General features: G+C 39.4%; 1 protein-coding gene across 4 annotated transcripts in view; it reads right to left on the minus strand.

The window, feature by feature from the left end:
* The window catches only part of LOC113985848 (neuroendocrine protein 7B2), a 46,552-nt gene extending 29,272 nt beyond the window's left edge, over positions 1–17,280 (minus strand). Inside the window, exons 1-12 of one of the 4 annotated variants that reach the window (XM_027717030.2) lie at positions 17,146–17,280; positions 14,751–14,821; positions 14,327–14,423; positions 13,579–13,829; positions 12,955–13,115; positions 12,701–12,847; positions 11,338–11,412; positions 10,515–10,682; positions 9,149–9,284; positions 8,700–8,808; positions 7,742–7,889; positions 4,678–7,340 (exon numbers count right to left, since the gene is read on the minus strand). In XM_027717030.2, the coding sequence (XP_027572831.2) occupies positions 5,755–7,340; positions 7,742–7,889; positions 8,700–8,808; positions 9,149–9,284; positions 10,515–10,682; positions 11,338–11,412; positions 12,701–12,847; positions 12,955–13,115; positions 13,579–13,829; positions 14,327–14,423; positions 14,751–14,821; positions 17,146–17,280 (3,084 nt within the window). In that variant the 3' untranslated portion in view covers positions 4,678–5,754. Of the gene's footprint in view, positions 1–1,411; positions 1,647–2,304; positions 2,590–2,884; positions 7,341–7,741; positions 7,890–8,699; positions 8,809–9,148; positions 9,285–10,514; positions 10,683–11,337; positions 11,413–12,700; positions 12,848–12,954; positions 13,116–13,578; positions 13,830–14,326; positions 14,424–14,750; positions 14,822–17,145 lie in introns of those variants that run through there. The other 3 variants (XM_027717031.2, XM_039378752.1, XM_027717038.2) reach the window with 3 other exon arrangements.
* Positions 17,281–17,835: the final 555 nt, after the last annotated feature.

Raw genomic sequence — 17,835 nt, forward strand, 5'->3', positions numbered from 1 at the left:
TCTCACAGGCACTAGAAAATTTTCAATATTAAGAGATTCCTATTTTGGTTTTGCTAATATTATAATTAGAAAGTAATGGTAAACAGCTGAGATTAAGTATTTGCCAGAGATTCAGATTTGCTTATATTTTTTAAGGATTTTTTTTTTAAAGTCTAGGGGAAAGAGGAAGATGGAGAGTAAAATTACTCTACCAGTCTGTCCTAATTTCTCCATTTATGAACATTCATAAAGGAGGAGAAAAGAGCACAGACCAAATTATACTTTTTAAGTCTAGTCTCTGTCATTTAAGTTTGCAGAAAAACATATGTCCATCAAAGTTTCTTTAGAAAATTTATAAAGTTAGGTCTGCAATTATCTGGTAGAAATGCCTATTCAGTTTTAATCCTCTCCTTAGCCTCCATTAGAGCAATTGTATCTGTTTGGATAGGATAGTCTGTAGATCAGAATGACAATAAAATAAAGTATGTAGACTTATGGAATGTGGAGACTTGCTACACTATGTCAAAATGGTTTAATTCTGAGAGAAAGAGTGAGAGCTTCTGCTCTGTTTTGATGTTGTTCGAACATAAACAATAATATTTGGAGTTGCATACCTGCAAGCTTTTGCTGTCATGCCAAAATAAAAGCTAGTTTGTACAGTTAAAATAGCAACACATTGTAACACTATCACAATACTCTAACATTTAAGCCAGATATTTCAGATGATTTACATAGCTATAAAAGACTTACTCCAAGGAAAACTTGGAAAACACTGTGAGATCAGAGGTATTGGCCAAAACAAATGAAGCTGAGCCCAGAGCATTCATCACAGCAATACAGTGTTGAGGTGCTACTTACAGATGCAGGGAGAGGAGCACCCATATCCTTCCCCACCTGCATCTTGAGCCCTGGCTTCCCCCTGTGTGCTCCAGAATGGATCCTGCAGAATCCTACAGGGTTCTGCAGCATGAAGGAAAAATCCCAATGTAAGGTTTATCCCTTTATCTTGCATGCCACTGCAAACACTTGATCTCTTTTGGTCTGCAAATGTTTATAAAAATCCAAGAGATTTGGACTCTATAGGTCACATTTGTTTATTACAGAACATATATGTGATATATTTATGCACAATATTCAGGCATAATTTAGTAAAGCTGTAGTTTTGAGGTACTAGAGATCAGACACTGCTAAGGTAATGTAACTTTTTCTGCAAAGCCTGTACATTAAAAAACCCCACTACTTCTGCCAAAATCATTACATTAACGAAGGTAGAAGATGAATGATGATATTAAAACAAAGATCAAGCAACAACATGGTGAAGAAGTCCATGATTTTAAACTCAGGATATTCTTTCTGCATCTATAAACAAAATATTAATTATTACCGAAGCATACTAATAAATTCATCACAAGTCAAAGTAGAAATCAGCTACCTTCAATGTTCTGTGGACCAACAAGATTCATAGCCTGGTGTGCTGGATATTCTACACGGGGTCTGGCAATGCCCAATTGCTCCATAACCCCATGGAGGAGCCTTTGTATATCTGCTTCAGTAACCCTGTCAGGCATTCTAGGGCTGTGGCTAAACGCTGAAGCCAATCCAAATGCCAGCAGAAATATCATGTTGCAAAACAAGGTAGTTATCATAGTGGTAGCCACTTTTATCCTGTGAAAAAGAAAAGAATTTCATTATAAATTATAGTGGGAAAAAAAGTCCTGTACACGTGGTGGAAATAACATCTGATATTACCACCGGACATAACAGTTTACTACCACAGCTTCTAGGGGCAGCTGAAAGTCTAGCCAGGTGGAAACTGGGAGGGGGGGGGCGGGGAACAGGGTGGGTTCATTCTTCCCTTTTAAAAGAAATATTAAGTAGCAAACCGCAGAAATCAGTTTTCTGATTTGTATTTGCCCATAACATTCATTAACAGTCACTGCAAACAAAATTAATCCACTTTTTCATTTAATGAAAATACGTCATCCACTACACCCCTCCCCTTCCCCCCTCCCCCTCATGCTTATTATGCTATTTTATAAAGCTCTGGACTAAGAACTGTTCAGGCAGGAACTGTATTTTCCAAGCTCTATTCTTGCATTGACTGCAAAATGAATAATGAGAGACCTCTGAACAACCTAGATATGGGTTTTTTGCAGCTGAAAACAAAAGGCTTCCTACTTCATATGCATCATCTTTCCCACCTGAAGCAAAATGGTTTGTTTCCTTGAATCCCTTTCACTAAATGGCTGCTCAGTGTAGTTTAATTAGGAAAAAAAACCCCATAGCCAACAACAAAAAGAAAAACAACAACCAAGCACCACTTACTGTCCTCTTTGAAAGGCTGAATTTTAATTACAACGCTTGTTTTCTCAAAGCTCCTTTTCCCCTCACATCAGAAAATAATTACAATGCATCACTTCCAATCCCTTAGATAAACAAAAACCCCTCCACTCCCCCTGGTGCCCTCCCGTGTGTCCTTAACACACGCACAGCTGTCAGATTTCTCCACTCCAGACAGTTAAAGATGCTCCAATAGTCCAGCCGCTCGACGCAAGGCACCTGGAAACGTCTTTGAGGCAAAAATGGCTGAAAACCCCAATGCTGGGAATATTCCCAGCTACGCCTGTGCGCGGCTCCCCCGCCGCCCCGCACGCCCCTCGCAACCCTCCCGCTTCAGCAGCCTCTGCAGCCTCTGTATCGAGGAAAAAAGCCCGCTTTCTACAGAACATTCCCTTTAATCCGCAGAGGAGCAGGGCTGCCACTCCGCTGCCCGCACCACCGCGCCCTTCTGTGCCGCCCCCCCCCCCCCCCGGGCAGCTGGGCCGTGACCCGGCCCCAGGGCAGCTCTGCGGCAGCACGGACCCCCCGGGCCGGGCCGGGCCGGGCCCCGCCGCACCGCGAAGCGCCCGCTCACCTCCCGCTCCCAGCGCGGCTCTGCGGGTGCGGCGGCTCCGCGGCCGCGCATCCTCCGTGCGCAGACACGGCCTCTCCCCCGCGCCGGGAGCTGCCCGAGGTACGTGCAGGGACCGTGCCCTCGTGGCGTGGGCTTGTCCCGTTAAGAAGATGACACAAAGCTTGGGGACATATTAAAGATCTCCCTTTTCAGCTAAACACAATAGTCTAAAAATAAAACTGAAGGGTTGTGATGGATTAACAGTTACAGAAATAAGCTATTACATATTCCTGGGACTGTATCCATCTTCTCGCTGTGATTTCTCTTCCCAGAATAATATGATTTACTTATGGAATGATAGCATTTACCTAACTACAGGTTTACAAGGTATCAACATGGGAACTGTCTCCAAGGATTTATAGGTGAAGGTCCCCAGATTAAGCAGATCTATACACATAGCAAAGGTTAGCAAGAAGAAAACTGTAAAAGAATGAAGTGCACCACGTAATAGCACTTGTCAAAATGGTAACTTCTAAAGGCTAATTTACGTATCACATCTTCACTGCTACTGATGGGAATGTGTCACATTCCATTTTAGGATAGCTAGCTAAAGAGAAGCTCTGAGATTATACTACATAAACCCCAAGAGAACCATGGCATACACTTTCAAATGTAGACTATTCTCTCTTTTTGCTGTTCTATAGTACATTATACAAGCAAGATTAAGCAGTAGGGACTTCTACTTGGCATCTAGTGTTTCTTTCTGCAAAACATAATCAACTTTATAGAAACGGATATCTACCCATACTGTTCTGCAAAACCTGTAAAAACAGAGCCTAAACTTTGACAATTTTTTTATGGCATTTAAAGCTTTCTTTGTCAAGGCCCTACCAAATTCTCCCTTTCTGACACCTAAATCTAGTGGTTCAAGATTGGCTTGCATCGATCATCAAAAGTAGCTTACTGCTCCATCTGGACACACTGTCAAAGCTGCACTAGCATTCAAAATATTTGGTACATACTAACAGGAAAAAAAATCTCAAGACTTACTCTTTCAAACAAAAATTGATATGACAGCTCACTATTACAGGAGTCAGATCTCATTTTCTTCCTGACATTGCCTTCATTTCCTTCTGTCCTATTTTCAGCTCCTACCTCCTTGCATCCGCTATTAAAGCTGGCAGTTGTTTTGCTGATTCTTATTTACCTCAGTGAGAAGATACAAAATGTGGTGCTCTGGTGCCTGCATTTAATCAGCTGAAGGATCTACCAGCACCAGCTAAAGGCAGAGGGTAAGAGCATGTTGCCAAGAGAAGGAGCTTCCTCTTTGGATGGTGGTGAACTGTTAAATCAACTCCTTTATTTCATGAAACTGAAGCTTCCCATATTTAACCACAACACCAAACAATCCTGTTAAGATATTCTAAAGGCTGTTTCCATAGTCCTAGATCTTAACAGTAATGTAGCAGAGTGAGAGAGGAGGTTTCCACCTGATCAACCAGCTGAACAGATTCAGCTTGCAAGTTGGCAGACACATAGGGAAGAAGGCAGGGAACAGAAAGAACTATTCCTTTCATTAACATACCGCTTAAGAAGGTCAGAAGACTACTGCTGATGGACTGTGTTGCACCATGCCTTTTGTCAGTTGTGAGAATCACCAAACTGTATCTAAGATGAACAAAGAAGACAGCCAGAACAGATTTGCTTCTGACTTCAGTTTTCTCAGCCTTACTAATTTTGGTGCCTACAGTGTGCATATAACAACATAATCTAACTTTCTAAGTCATTATAGAAGAACGAGTTCAGAAAAGGGAAAAAACCAATGGTTTTATTAAAACCAAAATATCCAGTGCTTCAGCTCTAACATTTTGCCAATAAACCATTCGCGTTTATAAAAAGCTAATGAATAGTTTCAAGTGTTTACTCTTAAATAATTTTACAACTGATGACAGACATAAACAGTTTTCATTCTAAAAAATATAAACATTTGCTTGTGCGAATCAACTTTTAACACACTATGGCTTCTTACATTCATCTCTTGAAACACTTTCAGCATCTAAAACCAGCTTCTGCACCATCTAGTTAACACTATTCTGTTGCTCTAAAAATAAGTTAAAACTCCCCTCTCATATTAAAATAAAACATTTTACTGCTCACAACTGAAAATAATTGGTACCTATTGCAGAGCACATCACTGGATGAAGCTTTTAAGTTTTTTTTGCTTTTTGAATAAACTTCACATTTGTTTTCCATGTGTTCTAATAATTCTCCAGTGTGTGTGCACGCACGAATTTTACTTTGACATTTACCTACTCAACAAGGAAAATATGCTCCCAATTTACTCCAGTAGAAATAAAAAACATTGTCTCAGAAGAAGTAGGCTCATGTAAGATCCAACTTCGTAGTATCGAGTAGTGCTACAACACACTTAAAACTAAAAAGTAAATAGCTTTAACTACCACTACTCAGCATCAAGATATTTTCTTTCCGATGTCTGTTACTTTGTTTTAAATATTTGAGAAGTTTGGGGTTTTTTTAAACTTGGTACTTAATCTAAATACTGCAAAAACTGTTTTGGGAGATGCAGCATGTTTTTAGAAGCTTAAATAATCAAACTTGAGATCTAACACAAACATTTGTAGAAACAGGTTATTTTTGTTTTAGAAGTTAAATTCATTTAGTTGAACTGACTAGCATTTACAGAAGTTTCAGTAAATGAAGAAAACCTCAACACAAAACAATATTTGTACATCTCCACGACTCACGCAGTTAAAATAAATCAAAAATTACAAATAATTAGAGTTAAAAAAAATCATAAAAATTTAGATCTTTCTAAAGGTTAACCAAGTTACAATGAACCCATTTAGACATGATATTTGATCTTATAAGTCTACTGGCTTTGCAGTTGGTAGCAATTTCACTTTAGATATTGGATTCTTTGGAGAACCTCTATAACGAACTCTTTCTTTTCCTGGAGCACTTCTTGCGATTGTAGATTTTTCTGGGGCAGCACCTTGAATATTTATATTTGCATTAACTTTCAAACTGGATTTAACCGTTTCATGATTGGTTAGATCTTCTAGAACAGATTTTGATGGATGAACAGTCACTTTTTGATCATGGATCCCAGCAGGTCTGACAGAAACATCAGGCTTCTCTGATGGATTTGATGGCCTGCAAAGTGATTTAGATGTTAAGTCTAGCTGCTTATGAGATACAGAAATTTGGTCACACATACTTTCACTCCTGCACGGCAAAACCATGGAATTCTTTGAGGGCTTTTCTGTGCAGGAGAATAGTGCAGAATCACAGCTCAAAGATTTAACAAGTGGTGAACAAACACTGCTTGATTTAAGTGGCTGAGAGCTTACAGATCGTCTGTTAGCCTCCAACAAGGAATTCATTCTTCTTACAGACTGTCTAACTGGAGTACGTTGAAATTTCAGAGGTGGTTTAGTTTCGCTTGCAGAACTTGGATCATTTAATGAAAGCTTGTTGAACCACTGTATGTGGTCAGAAACCTTTCCACTATCAGAAACAGTTGATGTTTTAGTTAAAGTTTTAGCAGAATTTTCAGCTTTCAAGTATTTGTTGCCTACTTCATTTTGCAATTTAGGCAACTGTAAAGTAGGAAGCTGTCCTGCTGAAGAAAGTTTAGCAGTACCTTCTTCTAAATTACAGCATTTTACCACACAGTTTTCAGCTGTTTGTGAGTGTATTAATTCTACTTCCTCTTTCCTTCCAAAGAAATCTAATTTGTTTAAGTCATCTTTTGTTGAACTGTTCTGAACAGTTAACTTGTCTTCCCTGTCCAGTACTTGAGGCACAGGAAATTCTGTTACTTTTTTTGTATCTAGTTTTGGGACCTGAAGTTCAATCTCAAGAGATGTTTTAAAGTTTCTTTTCTCCAAAACTTTAATTTCAGGGGGTTTTGATTGCTGTTTATCAGCAGCAGAAGATTGATTAAGTTGGTGCAACAGCTCTCTGGATTTTACATTTGCTAGATTTTCAGAAACTTCTTCAGTTAACAATTCTTTCCCTGGAGCGAGCCCTGTGGGACATAGAGTTTCACTTAATGTTTCACCTGCCACATTCATGAGAGAAAACTTATCACCTATCAAATTGTGATGAATACTTCCAGATGCAGAGAAGGCTTGCTTAACTTTCAGTAATGTTTCTGCAGTTGAGTTACTTTCCTCTTCAGAAAGCACAAGTTCCAAGTTGTTGTCTTGTTTGCTTACAGTCGTGGATTTGAATTCATCTGGAACAAGTGGTAGCTTTCCAGATAACGAAACAGATTCTGAAGAGCCAACTCTCATTTCAGGGTGTCCTGGCAGAATCTGCTCACTCTTGCTGATCACCTGAGAATCCATAACAGCAGGACTGTTCCATGACATTTGGTGAACTACCTTATTGTCACATTTTGGAGTTAGCAAGTTTTCTTCTGACTTGCTTGCATTCTTTGAACCTTAAAATAAATATCAATGTTTAAGAAGAGTATCTTGTGATTTTAACAATAATTATAGGCAAAATTCTTACTAAAAAACTAATTGTCCAAGCAGCATTGAATTTAAAGACACCATTGCTCCTTTAAATTTCAGAAATGTGAAAAAAGGTTGCAATATTAAGAACTGGAATCATGCATCTCACTTAACTAACAAAACAGAACTACTAAAATGCACTACAAACACAGCAAGCCTATCCTAAACCAATTCTTTTTCCCCAGAAGCCACTAACACTAAAGTAACTTTAGCTAGAAGCACCCTTCTAATCCAATTGCTTTTATACTTTTATCCATAAAGTTACTTTTGCTTTACAAAAACAAAAGTAAAAGTTTTCCCCATCTAATATACTCAGTAAGATAATTACCTTTCTTAGGGAATTTTTCATTGGCATATGGGCTGAAGAGTCCATCTCTTTTTCCACATTCCATTCTGTTTTCCAAACCTTGCTGACTTGCAAGACGCCTTCCAATATTTTCAGATCTATTGCCAACTGTACATCCTGATACAATATTCTTGAACAAACACAAAGTGTTAGTTGCATTTATATAAACTTGTAATCTCATTTACAGATTAACCTCCAGGAAAAGGCTATGCAAATCAGCCACAGCAGCATTTTCTTGGCCATATTTTATCTTCCCTTGATTCTCTGTAGACCTAGGTAGGGAACAGCCTACCTGCAGTAAGGCAGACTTAATCACACTCTGAACAGAGTGATTCTGTGCATAGGCTTTGCAAGGTCAGAAGTTCAGGAGCTGTGAGACCTACTGATCACAAGTGTGGTGGGGTTGATCCCAGCTGGCAGGCAAGGTCCCATTCAGCCACATGCTTGCTTTCCCCATTCCCCAACAGAATGAGGGGGAGAATTGGAAAGGTAAAAAAGGAAAGACACAGACACATCACAGACAAAAGCAAACAAACAAAAAAATCCAACCCCACACCATACAAAGGCCATCATTTACGACAAGTAGATCAATTCTCAACAAGCCTCTGAGAAGTGGCTACTTTTCAAAAACTATCCCCATCTCAGTTTTACTAGTGAGCTTGACATTACAAGGCACAGAATCACTCCTTGGTCAATTCAGGTCAGCTGCCCTTCCCTCAGCCTCTTGTTCCATCCCAGCTAAACACAGTACAAGCTGATCAGTTACTGCTATGAAAATAAACCTCAGGCTTCTTGTACTTGACAGCTAGCAGGTCCAGTTAATGCTGGGATCCCCTCCATTACAAAATAAGTCCTTCTTGCTACTGAAAATCAGTGCCCAAAACTTTGGATTAAAATCTGCACACTAACAAGAAGACTGGGTTAGAAGCAGAATACTTACCGTTTCTCTATTGCTTTTCCCCAAACCAAATTTCAAGCGCAGTGACCTACGAACCATTTCTTTTCGGCTTATCTTTGGAGAAAAACAACCTGTCTTTCCTGATTCAGCCCTGGGAGGAGAGAGGGGAAGAAGTGACACATAAAAAAACTCTTCAGGAGGGCAGTGAAAACATCCTGACATTTATGGTTATTTCCTTTAGTTTTACTTACTTTATTGCCTTCTTGCCAACCTTTTTTTACTAGGCACAGGAAGCTACTATACCAGTTCTTATTTTGTTTTGAGCTCCATTTTGCCACATTGGAAGATCTGGTCATTTTAAGATTACTACACAAGTTGCTACCAAAAAAGGTAATTTTAGAGACAGACTGAGACTTTACATATCATTAGTCAAGAGGTGTAGACCCATCTTTCCAATTTATCTTTATGTTCTGAGAGTTAAGGCAAATTACCTGTATAATTTTTTGCTTGCAAGTCTTTTACTTCTTCTGTTCCCCGTACTAGACAGATGATTTTCACCCATGGTTGAAGGAGACAGTGAGATTTGTGATGACTCAAGAGACACACAGGGACTTGCTTCAAAGTGAACTACAGGAACAAAATTATATTTATATGAATTTAAAATAGTTGCATTTTTTCAGGTAAAGACTTAACAGTTAACACAATGAAGAATGGGTTTTTAAACAGCACAAGATTTGTCTTCTTATTTTGTGGATTGCTGGCTTGAAATTACTTTGACTTCCACTTTAATATTAAATGAAGCTGTTCCTTGTAGCATCCATAAAAGTGGCTGGAATGCAATTACATGCTACTGATATCACTACCTCAAGTAAGTTTCCACACTGCTATCATCAAATCAGTTCCTCAAATTAAGAGCTTAGTAAGAAAAATTAGATTCAGTCTCAATATTATTTGCAGTATTTATTTTTTTTACGTACCTAGCCAGAACGGTTAAAGAAACAATAAAGAAAAGAGTTGCTGTTCTACTACTGAACTTTTTTTATGAAACACATGCATTATACTATCTTTACAGAATGTCATCGTTTTGATTTGCTTATGCACAAAACCAAGAATTTCAGAGAACATTAAATGATTTAATAAATAAAAGCAGTAAGTTTAAGATCACTCATTTGGGGGGGGGATAATCTTCAGGCAAAACAAACAGCCAATCTAGAAATTTTTTTCTGACTAAGTTCAGCTGGCAGGACATTAAAGAACCAAACAAAAAAAAAAAAAAAAAAAAAAAACAAACCACCAGGATCTGCAGAAGAGCCTGACAGCTGAAAGCGCTCTAGTAGAATAAAGTGGTACTAAAGCACTACCAAACAAAAGTAAAAATGATTCTTTAGAGTTTTGAGATTATTTAGCATCTAGAGAAAACAAGAAGTGATTGGATACATGAAAGAACCTTTATAATAGCAACAATCATATTTCACATAGAGCTAAGATCAGCTATTTAAGCATTTAGGAGACAGAAGGCAAAAACTTTCAAGAGGTTGGAAGCATAGGCATGGATTTGTGTTCTAAAACAGAAACAGGAGTATAACCTCAATGATACAGAGGGAGGGAAAAAGTAAAAGGACATCAGGACTGCAAGTCACAGATTAATAGAAAACTTGTGCTTTTGCTCAATCCTTGTGATATGACACTACTAATGTACATAAACATACACAATGCAATGAGATGGGGAAGTTGTGCAAGGAACACTAAAGTAATGAGCATCAGTGACTGCCTAACAAGAACAGAAGACTGTACACTTAAATTAAAAAGCCACAAACAACGACTCCAAGCAAAGAGGAAAAAGTGAAGGCACTGTACCTGATGCTGGTGTTGAGTTGCTGTTAAAAATGCTAGTTGGTAAGAACTCAAAGGCAAAACTATGCTTAAAAGACCGTCTCTTCTTGCTGGACAAGCCCTGAGAGCAATCAGTTGGAAGTTTACGCTTGGTACTTGGAGTAAGAACCACTGGAGTCACTGACGAAAGGACTGAAATAAAGAAAATCAAATTTGTAATAGTAGCTTAAAAGTTTCAGGGTTTACTAAAATAAATAGTTGTTCTGGGTTTTTTAACTCTGAAAGAAAATTGTTATAAAAGCTTAGCCAAAGTGCACGCATTTTGAACAGGCAAAGCAATCAGTATGGCTTAGGGTTCAGTTTTTTATTTTGTTGGGTTTTTTGCAAGTTTAGAGTATCAGAAAGGAAAATGCAAACCCACACATTAATTAACAATATAGGTATTAGGAGGAAGTAAAAGTATAGTCATATTCCATAAGTTTAGGAGACAGAGTAAGTGTGAAAGAATTTCAGTCCTGGCAAATTCATTCCCAAGATGATAAAATGCTGCACTACTGCACTGAAGCCTTAGTGTGCATTAGCTAAAAAGCACAAGTTTGGTTGTGTAATCCCAGAAGTAAACCACACAGCCCACTGCTGCAGTGATTGTAGCTGCTCCAAGAATTACAGTAAATGCAGTATCCTCAATAAATATGTATCTATATTCACAGTTTTAAACAATTTAAATTTAATCACTAATCTTCAACTAAGTTCTAATTCTTCAGATAAAAAAAATTTGTGGAATATAGTCAACAAATATAGAAGATACTGCATGGGTTTTATTTAGTACAAATACACCAATACCTACCGCTTTTGTCTTGTTGAGGTGTAGTGGAGGGTGTTCTGTTAGATTTAAATTTATTCAATGCTCCACTAACAATATCTGAAATGCAAGACACACCAAGCAATAAAATTTAAATGTGAAGTTTGTCTTGCTCTATTTTCAACTCAAGTTTAACCTGTATTCTTTTCAGGGAGAAATAAAGGAAATCAGTTTAAATGGTTGTTTCGTGTAACAAAACCTATAGTGCTATTGCAACCTACAGTTGTATTTCCATGTGTTCACAGGAAAGCTTAGCAAACTACAGGCTGTGGTACTTTTATGGTATCTGGTGGATATCCCGTAGTTTTTAAAAGCTCATCTTCGGAAACATAAAATGTAGTAATGCTGTGTTTTACTACATCTGAAAAAGGAGTAGAATCTACCTACTATTGGAACATGTTCCACAGAACTACCAAATTCTAACTGATCCTCCTCAAAATGTTAACATTTGTGTTTATCACTTTGCAACTCCAGGATGGTCTCCCTTCTTCAGTGGAAAAGCATATTACACAACAAAACATGCCTTGGTTAAACATATACAATCATACAGCCTTAATTTCAATTGCTGTCAAGTTTAACACTCCAGTTAAACGAGCTAAATACACACCTATATTTTTATAGCAATACATACAAGATGAGTGTTATAGTGGATTTGAATCAAGTCAAGCATATGTATTCCACAGTATTTCCTCTGAGAGTGCAGAAGAGAGGATATACCATTTGATTGTCCACATTTGGCAAAAAAAAACCCACCCAACTCTATTGAAAATTGAAAAAAACCAAAACCAAACCAAACCAAACAAAAAAAAACCCCAAACTAAAAAAACACACCAAACCCCCAGATCCGTGATACCAGAGTACACAGTATCCAATGATATCAAAGTTACACTTCAAAACACAAATTAGCTACTCTAATTAAAAACAGACCTGCCATTTGTATCCTTACTTCCTCAAGACTTGATTTATCAAGGTATGTGTTAAAGTATCATTTCAAAACCAGCAAAAAACCCCCAAACCTAACCAAAACAGAACAAAAACCTCAACTTTTATTGTTTTGCAACAGGATCTGCAGCTGACTCAACAAAAAGCTGGAATATTAATTTGGGTTCACAAATCCATACAAACCAAAATATATTTTTTGGTAGACAACAGACACATTAGAATAAACTCAGAGTAAATATAAAATAAAGTAGTGTGATTACTGAAGTCTTATATAGACTTTGCAAGTCAAGCCCAACAAGTTTCACAGACATCTATTCTGCTTTTGGACAAAGCAAGCATTTAGGATCAGGATACCTGAAGTTTCAATTCTCTTTTTGGTTTTGAAACTTTCACACAACATACCTACCCCCAACACTTCGGTGCCTCCTCCTCTGACATTCACTGGGAGATTCATTTTCACTGTCTTCCTGGCCCCACAGTGAGGGAGTAGATTGAAAGACATCAACACCCAACATTGCAGGAATCTTTTCCAAGATAAATTCTGGTACTTGTCCTGGATTAGTTAAGAAATATTTTTTTAAATTATTCTTAAAAGATGAAAAGAAAAGCTGCATACAAGTTGGTACAATGAGACATTTTGCTAAACATTTATCAACTTACCGATTTCTGCTGCATGGTCAATAAGTGTTTCCACAACGGCAGCTTGCAAGCGAATTTTTTTTTCCATATTAGCTGACATCTTTTCATTTTCATTTGAGTGCAAGAGGTTGGGAGCAAAAATCACTGCCAGATTACTGCTATCCATTCTGTTTTCATTGGATCTTAACAAGAAAAGGTTTTTTATACAAGTTATCAGGATATCAGCAGTGAAAAGACCAAATAAGACAAATGCAGTTAAAAAAATAAAAATGGACTAATTTACTCAAGTGCTTACATAACAAGACAAGATTAATGTGTAGATTATGCATACCAGGCCAGGTAATTGCACAACTATGTCACTGAAATCAAGAGGATAGAGGTTATAGACAACCTTCAGTTTTGGGGAATGCAAAGTATCAGTTAGATTATGGTAATTTTGCTTTCCAAAGAAGAATGAGAAATACAGCTTGAACAAAGTCAAGTCTACAGCTTGGAGATTTATGAAATAAAAGACTATGACTGAATTCTAATGAATGTCTGCAGATAATAAAGTTCAAACCACTCACAGAAAGTTACAGCACTTGCCTGGAAAGAGAAGTTGTTAAAGGAATTAGGCCTGTTTCCAACCACTCTCTTCACACTCACCTTAATGACACGGTTCTCAGAAAGTTGAAAAAGTATCTCAAAGTTTCAATTATTCTGTCGGCCATCAAACACGACAGCAGCACAGTTGCAGTTTTCTTCTCATTTCCGAGCTGCTGAGCTTTGACAAGGCCTTCCTGCAGGTGAGGTGGAAGGATGGGTTCTGGCAGCTCTCTAAAGAACTGTTTGAGAAGCCCTGCAACATCACATGGCAGTGCAGCTGAGAGGCAGTTCTCACCCTGATCCAGTTTACTCTGAAATTTTTCATAAGAAACATGATTTAAAGTCTTCAACAGATCATCAGATTTTAAGTTTAGGCATTAATCCTCTAGCCCAAATCAGAAAAGACAATCACATCTTCCCCACAGTTAGTTTCAGCCTTGTCATGTGTTACCCAACTACAGTATCTACAGTGAGACACAGGCAATGTTGTCAGACCACATGTGTAATTTACATGTTTCCCATGTACACACCCTCTAGGAGAACACTGCTAAACAAATATTCTCACAGCATCCAGTGTGCACAACTGTTAATTAGCTTGTTCAGTCACAAGGCCAAAATATTTTAAAAATAAAGGGAAGCCTGTCAGTTTTTGGACAAGATCTCCTCTCATTTCTAAAGCACGTAATGTTACCAATCTACTTCCAATATTAAAACTTGAATACGACTGAAGAGTCCAAATATTAAAACATGCAGATGATCAAGTGAAATGCAGCTTATTAAGAAAAACAAGAGCAGCTTTACAGAATACCTTTAAAGCCTTTAAACGAACAAGAGATCCAGACTTTCTGAAGAGTCCCTCAGTATGAACATGTTCTTCCAAATATTCACAAGTATCAACCAGAAAGCTGAGAACAGAACAGTAACATAATTCAATGCTCAGAATAAAGCTTGTTTTTTCCAGATAAACTATTTCATAGTTTTGTTATAAACTTAATATATAGAATAATTTCCACCAGTGACAAGAAGTATAAAGAAATACAGCTGAATGAGAGCTGTGGCTCTGAAGTCCCCATCTAACTTCTGCATCCCTCCTTCTCCAGTTGAAACTATTCTTATATCCACCATAAGCTTTAGCAGACCTGGAAGAAATATTGCATTCCTTCTTCTGACAAGGGTTCAATACTACAAAGAGCAAAGTAGGTGTAAATTCTAAATATACGTTGTTAATTTACCTTGGAATATAACCATATTCTGGCACAAGTGATCGTGGCAGCGCATAAAAAGATATTCCAAAGATTTTACCCTAAAATACAAAATTCAATTAATATTACTCAAAAGTTGATATAATTATCAACTGCATGTTACAAAAAAAGCACACATTCCACAAGCACAAATATAAAGGTAGTTAAGACAAAACACAAAGTCTTTCAGAAAAGACGGTATTGTCTGGAAAAGCACTGTCATCTAGATATCAAAGACTATGCTGATTCTAGTTACAGGTAACACCCTAGATGATTGTGAAAGAGCACAAAGGTTTTCTGGAGTATGTTTTACACTTTTAATTTTACAAGAAGTCAGTTTTCTCATAGGGCTCCCAAATCAGTAAGGATATTAACCAGATTGTTTTGTAATCTCACCTTAGCTTTTCAAATTAACTAAAGCCTATTTTTCTTAAAATCAACATAAGACAATCACAATAACTTCTTTTTTTTAAAGTAATTTTTTTTTCATCTCAGACACTCACAATTGCTGTTTCAGGGAGGATTAAACTCAAGAGAATAATCTAGAAATATGTTCTGAACTCTCATATTTAGCATTTTAGCCAGACATTAAAGTATCTGTTACATATTAGAAAATTAGCAATCTCTTCAGTCATTACTACTGATGTTCACCTCCAGCGTTTTTTAAATGCGGGTTTATTTCCGGGGTTGCTACACAGTTGTGTCAGTTATAAAAGCCCACATTTCAACTTGCACTTTTATTTCCTTACCTCACCTCTTTTTCATTTCTATTTACAAAATGTGCAAGCCAGTCCCTCTCCCAACCAGAAGAGGACTGGGATCATGCCCAACTTGTTATTAGAGATGGATGCAACCTCATGGTCATTTAGGCTTGAAACTTGAAGTGCTGACCATGTTAGAAAAATAGTTAATCAGTAACTAGCCCATTAGGCCATTTCGGGCCTATCTGTCCTACAGAAAACAAACATAACAAGATAAGGAAAGAGAAGCAACACACCTGCCATTGTGTTCCAGGTTGCTACCAAAACTAGAAAAAAGAAAATTAACTCCAAGAGATAATATTTTTTTCCTGTATTTACACGATAGCATAATAGAGAATTCCAGTGGTTTGTAATTCAACATTTACAATTCCTAACTGATTTGCTCACTTCTCTAGGTTTTGTGTGAAGTATCTGAAGTTGTGACTTAAATTCGTAGTTGACAAACAATAGTTAATAAAATTATGTCTGTTCCCTCACAACAGAAATAAAATGCCCCCAGCAAAACAAATGTTATTCTGTAGCTTCTCTTGCCTTACTCAGTAGTTATTTAAATATACATTTTCTTCCTTGCATACAATTTAAGTATTACAGACAGCAACATAGACATATTTTATTAAGACATGCATGTATTACTCACAGTTCGTATTACCTTCCCTTCAAATGAAAAAAAAAAGAAGAGTCTAGAACCGTGGGCTTGATATTGACAAGGGGGAGAAAACTAATTCTAAATTAACTCTTGCTTTGTCCCTTTCCAAACAACCTAACTCCAGCATGAGTTTTCACAACTTCATTGGCCTATATTGACCAAGGATTACTGCAGCATTGTGTAATACCTTCTCAGCCTAACAGAAAGCTCAGTCTGAGGATGTTCAGTTCTGTGCCATATCACTGGCACAGGGATCTTGTTTAGGACTTGACAGTGGCCCACACTTCATAAATTAAGAGTCTACCTGAAGATCAGAGCTCTGAAATGGACTTCAGTGCTGCCACTCATATAATACTTTAGTTTTAAATAAGAGTCCTGAGACAGAAAACACACTTTTTTCCCTTCAACAAATTCAAAATAGGTATTTAAGATAATGGGACAGATTTCATTCCTCGGACCACCGGCAAATCAAGGCCAGAGGTGTTGGCACCAAAATACCTATAGTTATGTCTTATACTAGGAAACCATGCAAATAATGCTCTTTAAACAAAAAAATCTTGCACAGATCAGAGGCAAACGTGGGTGTTTCAGAGATCCTCAAGTATACGAACAAAAGAGGAACACATCCCCTCCATCATCTGGCCCGCCTGGCAACACGCAAGTCCTGAACTGCTGGGGGCGAGGGCACCAACATCACTGAGCCATTACCTTCCTGGCTCACAACACGGCTGTCTGGCGACTGTCGGGAGCAATTGCTCCCTGGGGAAAAGGGCAAAAAGCGATTTTCCCCATTGCACACGAAAGAGGCCTCCCCGCGGCGGGAAGTAATGCCCCCCCACGGCCGGCGGGAGCCGCAGCATTACGGGAACGGAACTGGTGCCAGAACCGGCGCCCGCGGCCTCGCCGGGGACGCGGCAAGCCCCAGACCCGTGTGAGCTTTGGCTCTGCCCAGCCCCTCTGCGCACCCCCACCTGCTCACCTCCGTCGCCGTCGCCGCCGCTCCCGGCTCCTTGGCCGCCGCCAGGCAGCTCCCGCTCTTCACTTTGATCCCGTACGAGACCCGGAGCTCCTCCAGCACGGCCAGCCGCACCAGCCGCCGCCTCTGCTCCGCCATCCCGGCGCCCCCCGCCATCCCGGCGCCCCCCGCCCTCTCTCCCCCCCGCCCTCTCTCCCCCCCGCCCTCTCTCCCCCCCGTCCCGTCCAGTCCCGTCCCGTCCCCCCTCAGACCCCGCACAGCCCCATCACCGCCCGCTCGAACCGCGCGCGGCCCTGCCCGCGCCTCCCATTGGGCCGTTTGCGTTCGAAATCAGGACCCGCCCGCCCAACGGCCCACCAGGGCTGCCCCGCCGCGCCTGCCACCCGCGCCGCCTACTAGTCTCCCCCAGCCCAAGGCCCCCGCGCGCCGCTTTCGGGTGATCGTACTGGCTACCTAAAGGCCAGGGGGAGCGGAACAGCGGGACCGGATGCATCCCGCGTCCCCTATTTCTCGTCCCCTATTCCGCGTCACCCATCGCGCGTCCCCCGTCCCGCATCTCGCGTCCGCCATCCCTCATCCTTCATTCCCCAGCCCCACCACGTGCCCGGCGCTCGCTCCCAGAGGTGTCGGGCCAACGGTGCCGAGTTCGGGGATGGTTCAGTTGGTTGGTTACTTGGAAATAAGTGTGTCTCT

The sequence above is a fragment of the Pipra filicauda genome, unplaced genomic scaffold, assembly GCF_003945595.2.
Source record: "Pipra filicauda isolate LSUMZ 115617 unplaced genomic scaffold, ASM394559v2 scaffold145_size1923396_pilon, whole genome shotgun sequence".
In the NCBI taxonomy this organism is placed as follows: Eukaryota; Metazoa; Chordata; class Aves; order Passeriformes; family Pipridae; genus Pipra; species Pipra filicauda.